Raw genomic sequence first — 12,500 nt, forward strand, 5'->3', positions numbered from 1 at the left:
ACGGACCATGGCAATCGCTTGCTATCCTTTGGATTGGACGCTTGTCTATAGCAAAATAAGAGTAGAAATTCCATACTATTTCCCCCAAAATATTAAACATAAACCATAAATCATCAGAGTAGCCGATACGGCACAAACGCGTACAGTACCCGCTGGATTCTCGCACGTCGAACTCCAGCACAATCTGTGCGGCCTGCTTGGTGAACAAATAATTTCATCTATATTTGATAAATCATTACCTCCCATGAGAAATGGATTTTAGCACGCTTGGATTCCAGCACGCTTTTTTGGCTTCTCCTCCCGGAGAGCATTCTAGAATCCAGCGAATACTGTATTAGAACAGTATTTTTCCAAAGGCCCATCAGGGAATGGAAAGACCTTCCACTAGAAATTTTAGACATTGAAAACTGTGACAATTTCAGAAAAAAACCTTTATATATCTATATATCCAGAAGTTCATTGTAACAGGCAGAAATAATTATGATACTTGCGTGGACATCTTCAGAGATACGCAAAATGTCCTTTGCAGATTGATCCTTTGCAGATTGAAGCATTTGACCTTACCGGTCTCGATTTGAAATGGCAGATGTGTTACCAGATTTATTTGCGCGCACCTACAGATGGTATTACTGGACCGATGGTGATCGTTGACGACTGAAAATGACGTCTTGGTCAATGCTAATTTCCACAATACAGGAGGAAGAACATTAAAATATATGACTGCCTGTTCGTGATAGTCTTTATTTTCCGGCAAATATTTCGGGTTCTCCAATAATTAAACTTTTAAAAAAAAATCATACATTGAAACTTATTGATTACTTCCCTTGTCCCAACATCATTATCTCAACTTGTACTCTCTAATAATTTCTCTTCCGTTTTTTTCTTCTTTCTTTTCAGTGGTTTATTGTGTAACCAACAACGACATACATTTTGTATAATCAACGATGACCTAAAAGTCGCCAACGTTATCCACTTTCGTGTTTCTGTTAACGTCAAGGAGACGCTGGCGGTAAATTACCACGACAAGGAACAAAATACGGCAGACGAATGGACGAATTCATATTTTCATAGAGTCTTTAATTTCAGTGTTTCCCTTAATGAAACAGGTAATTCATAATAATTTTTCCTCAGAATTTTAATGACACCCCCCCCTCCTTCTCTGTTTCTTTCTCTCTCTCTCTCTCTCTCTCTCTCTCTCTCTCTCTGTCTCTCTCTCTCTCTTTCTCTCTTTTCTCTCTCTCAGACAATGCACGTAAGCATTCTCTTTCTTTCTATCTCTCATACAGACACACACACACACACATACACACATTCACACGCACATACACACACACACACACACACACACACACACACACAAATATACATTCTCATTCACTGTTTTTAAAAAAGTAGCCTTTCTGAGCCATTGGGCACATAGAGCCGGAGTTTATCCCGGTTTCTATAGCGTAAGACGGACAATAGCAATTTGTTTGCTATCCTTTGGATAGGACGCTAGTCTATCGCAAAGTACTTTCCGTCAAATCTAACAGATTGAACTATTTCAAACGTTTTAGAATTTTTATGTGTATTGTAAACCATCCTCTATGTGTGCTGTGTTTTGTGGCCAAGTGAAGTGAGCTCCATAAAAGAATAGAGCATTTCTATAGCGTAATATCTACAAAACGTACTCAATGCGCTTTGCAAGGTGTCCCTAGCCAACAGCAACACGTAAACATGTAAGACGCCTGTTAGGCGATATTACAATTTCTATTCCCGACAGCGACTGTTAACGGACAGGTACTCATTTACATCTGAATACGCTGAGAGAATACGAGAAAATAGCATTTTCCATGGACTCAACAATGTGCCGGTCAGGATCTTCCAATCCGAAGGCGAGGGTCATACCCCAAGACCACATAACCGCACATTAGTATATATAATATAGATTATGACATGGGATAGTTATTGTCACTTATAGATATTATTTTTTATTGATTACTTTCTAGTAAAAACAGGTCGTCCTGAACAAGTAACTGTAAAATGGAAGTCCAGTCATTGTCTGAATATCTCCTGGGTCAACCCTGCGTTCTTTAGAGATTTCAAGGCAGTTGCGTCATATTCCGTCCAAGTAGAAGAAATATTAAAAGGGGGTGTCATATTTACCCCCCAGGTAAGTTGTAATATTATTATATATATATATATATATATATATATATATATATATATATATATATATATATATATATATACACACACACACACACACACACACATAAATTATATATAATATATTATATATATATATATCAGATATATATATATATATATATATATACATATATATATATATATATATATATATATATATATATATATATATATATATATATATATATATATATATATATATATATATATATATATATATATATATATATATATATATATATATTCGGTTTTTATTATTAGCTTTTATATAAGAGCCCGGAGCTCTGAAATTTGACAAAGTTAGAGTTAATATTCAGAAACTGTTATCAAGGCCTAGCAATCAACTTTCCTGGTAAAGTTTCTAACGGATGTCTTTCATGTTTTATCTGTGGATTCTCTCAGGTCATGATATCTTCTTGAATAGTATAGTCCTTATCTGGCCAATGACCGTGCATTGTGTCAAATACTTTGATAAAGGACGAGACACTTCCCGATTCGGACACTGGACACATACAATTCAAAAGTATAATTTAACCATAATCAAAGATAATAATGTTTCAATATCTAGATAATGTTTGTCTTTGCTCTATTATTTCAAACTTTATATTTTTTAGTAAACTTAAAGAGAGAACAAAAGCCTAAATACATTCTACTAAATCGATTTCCTTCTTCTAAAACGGACACAAACATCATTAATGAATGGTATCGCATATTGCATGTTAATAAAAATACAACGTAATTATTGTCTATTTTGTTACGAGATTATGTACTTATCAAATTGTACATCGGATCGCAATAACCTGGGTTCAAGCCTCATTCGGCGCATAGTTGAGTCCTTGGAAAAAGGCTCTTTACCCACATTCTCTCACCGCACTCTGGTGTTGCATGAGTACGTGACCGTTAACAGTTTTTTTCTCTTTCGGAAAAAAAAAAGTAATATTGCTTAACGGGCGTCATGTCTCGTTCCAAAGGTTACATGTTGCTGTTGATCAGGGACCCTTTGTAAAGCGTATTGGGCACGTTTAGTGGATAATGCGCTATGTAAAAGCTCACGCTTTTTTTTTGGTAAGGCACTTAACACACATTAGCCCACTGGAGTGCTAATGAGTGCCTGGCTGTATACCTGACAGATATTGAAAGGGTGTTGATGCAAAAAAGACTCATATAGAGGGACTCAAAGCAAGGACCTAGAGGCCAGAAGACGAGCATCACAGCGTAAAACCACAAAGCCCCACGGATGTGGTTCCAATGATGGTTTATAGTATTATGAGCTGATAAATGGTAGAGTATGATTTCAATGAAACTCAGTCTCGCTGATAAGAATTCCCTTTATTCATCCTATATAAAGAGGACCTATTCCAAGGGAAGACTGGAATAACCCAAGCGTCAGCCATAGTGCAGCGCAGCAAATTGAGCTAGGACGAGGTGACTTGTTCAAGGCCACACAGCGCAGCGGCGGGTGATCGAACTCGGTACTTTTTGGGTACGAAGCATAGACTGTATCGCTGAGCGGCACTGCTAATTGGCTGTCACATTGGCCTTCCACTTCACCTCAACTACCAAGGTCAAGTTAATTAACATTCTTTCTAGCTGCCAAAACAACTTTCACAAATCTGGCCATATATATATATATATCGTTACATAACATGAAACAAAGATGCCATCCTCTAATATTATTTTTGGCTTAACTGAGGATCATCGAAATTTGAAGTAAATCATTTCCGGACAAAGTATTTATTTTAAAAAAGCTTTTTGGCATTGTGCATCATAATACTGTACCGTTTAATCTGCCATACTCAAGAAAAAAAAAACATAAGCAAAAAACAATTAAAAAACAAAAAACAAAATAAAAATAATCAATCAAAAATACCCCTCTCCCCAAACCCGCCCCCCCCCCCCCCCCAAAACCCCCCCAAAAAAAAAAAAAAAAAACCCCAACAAAAACAAAAAACCAACATACAAAACAAAACAAACAACACTTTTAAACATTTTGGCCAGAAACTCGTTCTTCAAATATCGATCGATTGAAATGACCTTCATCCTGTCAAAAACGCTCATTGAAGTACCAGGCTTGAGTTTTTGACAAGAAGCAGATCATCTTAAACTATCGATAAACTATCGATATTTGAAGGACGAGTTTTCTGGTCAAAACTTTCCCTTTTTCGTTCCTGTTCGTTGCGTTACTTTGTATAGGAAATATAATTGCTGAGTTTTAGTTTCAATTAAGATTCAGGAAGAAACTGGCGGCTATGTAAGAACAGATAACTTATATGGTTCACGTATAGAATGAAATGTATTGATATTATACCTCTTAAAGGCTTTCAGGTTCTCATTCACACGATAGTCAAATGGTGCAATGAGGGGGGCCCCGATAGCTGAGTTGGTAGAGCACTCGCTTCACATGCAAATGGACTGAGATCTATCCCAGATGAAGTCGAGCTTTTTCTGACCGTCCCCCCCCCCCCCCCCCCCCAGCACTGATTGGTTAGACATGTCTGTTAGATCTTGGGAATGTACTTAGCGACAGACTAGTGTCCAATTCAAAGGATGGCAAGCAATTGTTATTTTTCCGCTTCACACTATAGAAACAGGGATAAACTCCGTCTCCAGGGCCGTAATGGCTCTGAAGAACTACTTTATCATTAAACACAACGCGGTTTTTGTTATCCATCCGATCACTCACCAAGTTAACGTTGTTTGACACGCTTGTTACTAGATAATTTACGATGCTTTCATCTCTTTGTATTTATTAAACGATTTATTTTTATCGTGCCCAATAACACAACGAGTTTTCGAGTATGTGTTGTTGCACGATAAAAATATAACTAGTTTAATAAATACAAAGAAATGAAAGAATACGTTTATTCCACCCCTACAAGTAAATTATTAGATATTTTGTAACCAAGAGGCATGATCGTAGTACTTTGATTCACCATAATTTGTATATTTCTCCTCCTGCTTGAATGACAATTTGATCCAATTTGACCCACAACTCGCAAGCTCATAGTGTTATTGGGCACGATGAAAATAACTCGTTTAATAAATACAAAGAAGAAATGAAAGAATCATATAGATAGTATGCGCTTGGCTATGAAGCTCATAACATTGCCATCCGGAAGTATAACGGACCAACACACAAAACTGTGTGTATCCATGAACGTTTATAGTCAGGTTAATACAGTTCAGTGAGCAGTACTCATAAACGCGGATGGCAAAAAAAAAATAAAAATAACAAAGACCTGTGTGACGTCATCTTCGAACTATCTATAGATAGAATGCGCTTGGCCAAGTTCATAACATTGCCATCCGGAAGTATAACGGACCAACACACAAACTCTGTGTAACCATGAACTTTGATAGTCTGGTTAATACAGTTTAGTGAGAACAACTCACAAACGCGGATGGCAAAAACAATAACAAAGGCCTGAGTGACGTCATCTTTGAACTATCTATAGATAGTATGCGCTTGGCTAAGAAGCTCATAACATTGCCATCCGGAAATATAACGGACTAACACACAAAACTGTGTGTATCCATGAACGTTTATAGTCTGGTTAATACAGTTCAGTGAGCATTACTCATGCACGCGGATGGCAAAAAAACAATAACAAGGACATGAGTGACGTCATCTTCGAACTATCTATAGATAGAATGCGCTTGGCCAAGGAGTTCACAACATTGCCATCCGGAAGTAGAACGGACCAATACACACAATCTGTGTAACCATGAACTTTCATAGTCTGGTTAATACAGTTTAGTGAGAACAACTCACAAACGCGGATGGCAAAAACAATAACAAAGGCCTGAGTGACGTCATCTGCATACTATCTATATAATAATGGTATAAAGTATAAATATTGACCGACTTGTAATTGTGTGCAGATCTGTTAACCCAATCGTTTTAGGCTCATTGTTATAACACATATTTCATTTTCTTTTTTTCCTCAACAGTTAACAAAATTGACGTCAAATGCCATGGACGCCATGACTGCATCAGTATGTGGATTAGACCCTGGCACGAGCTATGTTTTCGCTCTCAGAGTGAAATCAACAGATTCTGTTTACTGGAGTGATCCATCATTCAACGTCTATGGCAGGACACTGGAGTCTAGTAAGTTAAATATGAGCGGTATGTATATATATATATTATATATATATATATATATATATATATATATATATATATATGAGTATACATATATGAATATATATATATATATATATATATATATTATATTATATATATATATATATGAGTATACATATATGAATATATATATATATATATATATATATATTATATATATTATATATATATATATATATATATATAATGTAAATTTTCACTCACATTTTTTTTGGCCGAGACGACTCGTTTCTGTATATATATATATATATATATATATATATATATATATATATATATATATATATATATATATATATATATATATACTGGTTTTCGTCCAACTAAGTCATCAATCACATGATTTTTTGCTGTCCAACGATTGGATATTTCTTAATAAATATAAAAACGCTGCTTTGCTTATGGAAGTTGTAAACATACCCATGAGTTTGCATATTAAGTAGAATGAGCAGCTCATAAGATCAGATTTTAGTTCCTTTTTAACAAATGACTGGGAAATCACAACCCCGCTCCTAATACTAAATTATGGTAAAGAACACCAGTCAGCGGGAGCAGCAATAATAAATGCACGATCGGCATAGGCCTTAGATCCTTGAAAGTTATTACGTTGTTGAGGATTGGAGGGGACAAATCGTAAAATATTTTTTAAAGTTTCTGTTGTCATTGTGTACATTCTTTTGATTCCTAATATGGGGACTTGGGCTTTTGTTAATAGGTCATCATAAGATCTACTATGGTCGTTGTCAATAATCGAAATGCACGTTCTTGTATATTTTCCACTTCATTTATGTTTGCTTTGGAGATGTGTCATGGAATTGGACAAAAATAGAAATTTGAAAGAAAATTATGAAAGATAGTTAGCCTGTTTACTTTGAAAGATGTTTACCACTTCGTTTCAGAACATTCAATTGTTGGGAGGCTTTACGAAAAATTTCTCTAATGTGGGCGTCGAATTTTAATTGGTACTCTATTTCGATTCCTAGGAATTTCACAATTTTTTTTTGGCAGGGTATCTTTGAAGAGTTGATATCAAAAATCAAGTTTTTTTATAAAGTCCGGTTACCAATGGCTAAAGCTTGGAATTTGTCAGGGTTAGCCTGCACGCAATTTACATGAAATCATTCAATCGACTCATTGCTGTCTTGCTCTAATTTTGTTGTCAGGGTTTCACAATCAACGTGATTGTAAAACGTAGTATTTCAACAAAGTGTGCTTTTAATGGAGAAGAAAATATCATTTTTGAAAATATGAAAATTAACGGGCCTAAAATCGATCTCTGTGGTACTCTTTTGCTATATATTCCCATCTTCTGACCGAGTTCTCAATTGCTGTTTACAATTCGAAATATAGTTCTCAATGAGAGAAACTGAGTTTTTGGAAACCCCATAAGCAGACAACGTTTCTGAAAGTAATTTATGTGGTAAGCAATCGAAAGATATGGAAAGGTCCATTAAAATTGTAGTAGCGTTTTAAAAAAAGATATCTAAATAATCTTTCCAATCTTCTAAAAGTTTAATTAGAACAGTTTGACAGCCATGATTTTTTTCTAACGGCACATAAAAAAAATGAAGTAGTGTATTAAACTGTTAATTGAGTTTTTCTGTTAATTTTTTTTTTTCAAATATCTTTGATATAAAAATAGTCCCTCAGAGCCATTAGGCCAATGGAGCTGGAGTTTATCCCGGTTTATATAGCGTGAAACAGACAATAGCAATTGATCGCTAGTCTACCGCAAAGTACTTTACAAAAGATCTAACAGACCCACATACCCAATAACTGCTGGGTGGACAGGGGAGGGGGGGGGGGGCAGATAAATACCTCGACTACATCTGAGATCGATCTCGGTCCCTTTGATTATGAAGCGGGTGCTCTTCCAACTGAGCTATCGGGACCCCCATCTTTGACTAGATGGCAAATAATCTAGTCTCAAACTTTTAAATTCAAATCGTTTAACTTAACATTTACTTTTCTGATATATGTTGGTTCACCTTGGCTTAGATACTCCCAAAGTAAAGCTGAGGCTCCAAAATACATTAGCTAATTCTTTTTTTTTTTCTAGAACCCAATCGTGGACCTGAGGTAACAAGCAACAGCTACTGGTCTGGTCCATGCGAGTTCGGAAGACGGGAAATAATTGTATATTGGAAGGTAAGAGTGGTTTTGTGGTCTTGTAGTTTGACACTTTCATTTGGACCTCTATTTCCTTACTCCGAAAAAACACGTATTTATAATTTCGGCCAGACGATTCGTCCCTCAAATATCGATCAATTAACATGGCCCTCATCTTCGCAGAAAAAAACTCTCAAACCTAAGACTTTGCAAGTGATAGTGATGATGATGATGATGATGATGATGATGATGATGATGATGATGATGATGATGATGATCATGATGATGATGGTAAAAATAATAATAATAATGAAAATGTTAATAATAATAATAATAACAATAATATAATAATAATAATAATAATAATAATAATAATAATAATAATAATAATAATAATAATAATAATAATAATAATAATAATAATAATAATAATAATAATAATAATAATAATAATAATAATAATAATAATAATAATAATAATATAATATATAATAATATATGATATAATAATAATAATAATAATAATAATAATAATAATAATAATAATAATAATAATAATAATAATAATAATAATAATAGTAATAATAATGTTGCTGCTGCTGATGGTGATGTGTGATGGTGATGATGATGATGATGATGATGATGATGATGATGATGATGATGATGATGATGATCATGATGATGATCATGATGATGATGGTAAAAATAATAATAATAATGAAAATGTTAATAATAATAATAATAACAATAATAATAATAATAATAATAATAATAATAATAATAATAATAATAATAATAATAATAATAATAATAATAATGAATAATAATAATAATAATAATAATAATAATAATAATAATAATAATAATAATAATAATAATAATAATAATAATAATAATAATAATAATAATAATAATACTAATGATAATAAAATGATGATGATGATAATAATAATAATAATAATAATAATAATAATAATAATAATAATAATAATAATAATAATAATAATAATAATAGTAATAATAATGTTGCTGCTGCTGATGGTGATGTGTGATGGTGATGATGATGATGATGATGATGATGATGATGATGATGATGATGATGATGATGATGATGATGATGATGATGATGACGATGATGATGATAATTATAATAACCGATTTTAAAAACAAAAACATTTTATTTTAATGCAGATTAAGTAGTACACTGGGCGAAAATGCACGGTGCTGTCGAACTCCGAAAATGGTTCATGAATAATTTTATATTATTTGTCACTGCCATATTTGTAACTGTTAATCATATTCGTCACTGCCATATTTGTCATTGTTTGTAATATTTGTCCCTGTTTGTCATATTTGTCTCTGTTTGTCATATCTGTCACTCTTGGTCATATCTGTCGCTGGTTGACTTAATTGTCACTGTTTGTCATATATGACTATGTCATATCTATCTCTGTCATATGTGTCTCTATTGGTCATGATTGCCTCTATTTGTAACATCTCTCACTGTTTGTCATATTTGAGACAGTTGGTCATATTTGTTTCTCTTTGCTATATTTGTCTCTGTCATATCTGTCTCTGTATGTCACATTTGTCTCTGTCATATCTGTCTCTGTGTGTTATATTTGTCTCTGACATATCTGTCTCTGTGTGTCATATTTGTCATTTTTTTATCATTTTTGTCACTGTTTGTCACATTTTCATTCCAGTCCACGTAAGCTGAAACTTCACATTGTGAGAGATTGATCACACTCCCATCGACCAAGCGATTTTTGTCGCACTTTTGCTATTCCGAAATAGTAAGACAGAAAAATGAGGTCTTTTACGTTTATCCTGATTTGGTAAATTTGGTGGTGTATTGTGGGCCAATGGCTAATACGCACAAATGTATGGATTTTCCCTTAAAGATGGTGAAAACCAAATGATAGTATCTATAAAGTTTTAGAATAATGCGTCTTTGAAATCAGGGAAAGACTTTATGGGCACCCTGTATAACACCTTACAAACATTGGACGCAGGTTTGAATGAATATCTCGCCATAGGTAGTAGAAAGTATTGTAGCTGTAGGCATGAAAAGGATGCCTAACAAGCAACGTTCCGGTTCCATGTTGATGCTATGCTTTAAGATAAGATATTTTCAACATCCACCTGCCGGATATAACGTACCAACAAACAAAATTATGTGTAACCTTAAGCGATTATAGTCTGACTGATATAATCTAGTGAGAACTAATCATTAAAATGGGTGTCTAAAAACAATAACAAAGAGATGAGGGACATCAATTTCGTTCCATTTATAATCTGCTGGGGAAATAAGTATAACATTGAAGCGCGTTGAGCATTATGTAAACGTGGAAATACGCTATATACATGTGCATGCTTATCTATTTTCGCTGTATTTTTTTATCTATTTCCAGGATGTTCCGCAGAAAATTGCCAATGGAGATCTTAAAGATTTTGTTGTTATGTTCAACTCAGTGGAATTGAAAGCTCGGCCATATTCAAATTGTGCTAATGCCAAACTTTCTTGTTATAAAGATTACCTGGTGAAAATATATTCGGCGACAAGGGTGGGCCTCACGGATTCCCCGTCAACTTTAGTTATTCCAAGTTTAGATAAAGGTGAGTTTCAGTTTTGTAGTAGTCCTTCAGAGCTATTAAGCCAATGGAGCCGGACTTTATCCGGTTTTCTATCTGTCTTATGAAACGGACGATAAAAATTGCATGCTATCCTTTGGAAAGGATGCTAGTCTACTGTAAAGTACTTTCCGTCAGATCTGACAGACCTAGTCACTCAGTCACTCCTGGCAGGTAGCCTACCCCCCAAAAAAGAGGAAACTATTGGCCCACTCCATGGACGAAAAGAAGATTGTTTTAGGTTCATCCGTTGAGTAAGCAATGTGAACGAGTGAGAGTATAGTGTAAAGTTGTAAGAATCGTGGGCCCACTATGTCTCGGCCTTAACCAGTAGATTTCTAAATAATAATTTTAAAAATTCCCTTTACTTATCCCATAGGGGAAATTTGTCTCTAGGGTCTATTCCAAGGGAAGACTGGAATAACCCAGGCGTCAGCCGCAGTGCAGCGCCGCAAAGTGAGCTAGAGCTAGGTGACTTGCTCAAAGCCACACAGCGCAACGGCGGGTGATCGAACTCGTTACCTTTCGGGTACGAAGCAAAGACCGTACCGTTGAGCCACGCTGCTCCCTAAATCAAAACATGAAATTTGTGACACACCTTCAAACGTGCTCGAACACGCTTGGTTGGTTGTTTATAAACAATAATGTGAATGAAATCGACCTCTTCCTGATCCTTTTTATTGTTTTAAAACCGCCAGATATGTGACAAGTTATCACACGATTCTATCGATCATATTATAAACGTTTAAGTTTACACCCAGTTTTTTTGTGTCGGTTCGATTGATCAAGCGGTGGAACAGTGGGTGTTTTACCTAGAAACATACCATCAATAGTAAAGCCTATTTTGTTTGTATTGTTTACCAATCGCTGTCATTATTTACATTATGATGACTGTCCGAGAGGCGTGGTTATCTAGGTGTTATACAATAATTAGTAATTATAACAATAGTAATTGAAATAATAGTTAATTTAATACAAATGTACAAATTAACTCACAAGTTGGACGATTTCGAATATCTTAATAATTTTTAAACATTAAATACAGATATTAGAAGTGACAAAAATTTTAGATCGCAACTTTCAAGAAAACAAAAAGTGAGTCTCCACTGGTGAGACATGTTACTCGTTGCTTCAATATATCACAAGAGTTTTAGTACTAAAGGCATATACAATCCCAATATAAGGCAGTAACCTAATCAGTAAGAGTGTGGGGGGGGGGGGGTGCATGGTGTATTTATTATACTATTTACCTAGAATTATGTATGATTATTTAGATGTCGGAGAAAGACCTTAAAAATCTAATATTTATTTATTTTTCTTATTTCATAATATTTGCTTATTCTATTATTCAAGGTATTCTGAGTAATATACACAATAAAGCCGACATTAAAGAAAGTTTTGACTTGAAAATTTATATAAA

General features: G+C 34.2%; 1 protein-coding gene across 3 annotated transcripts in view; it reads left to right on the forward strand.

Moving 5' to 3' along the window:
* The window catches only part of LOC144974649 (uncharacterized), a 28,461-nt gene that overhangs the window by 6,934 nt on the left and 9,027 nt on the right, over nucleotides 1–12,500 (forward strand). For all 3 annotated transcript variants that reach the window (XM_078917728.1, XM_078917745.1, XM_078917738.1), the window contains 5 exons: nucleotides 898–1,106; nucleotides 1,989–2,152; nucleotides 6,142–6,301; nucleotides 8,397–8,485; nucleotides 10,861–11,065. In XM_078917728.1, the coding sequence (XP_078773854.1) occupies nucleotides 898–1,106; nucleotides 1,989–2,152; nucleotides 6,142–6,301; nucleotides 8,397–8,485; nucleotides 10,861–11,065 (827 nt within the window). The remainder of the gene's footprint in view (nucleotides 1–897; nucleotides 1,107–1,988; nucleotides 2,153–6,141; nucleotides 6,302–8,396; nucleotides 8,486–10,860; nucleotides 11,066–12,500) is intronic.

This window comes from Berghia stephanieae, chromosome 1 (genome assembly GCF_034508935.2).
Source record: "Berghia stephanieae isolate SIO BIC M18660-M18661 chromosome 1, UCSD_Bste_1.3, whole genome shotgun sequence".
Classification (NCBI taxonomy): Eukaryota; Metazoa; Mollusca; class Gastropoda; order Nudibranchia; family Aeolidiidae; genus Berghia; species Berghia stephanieae.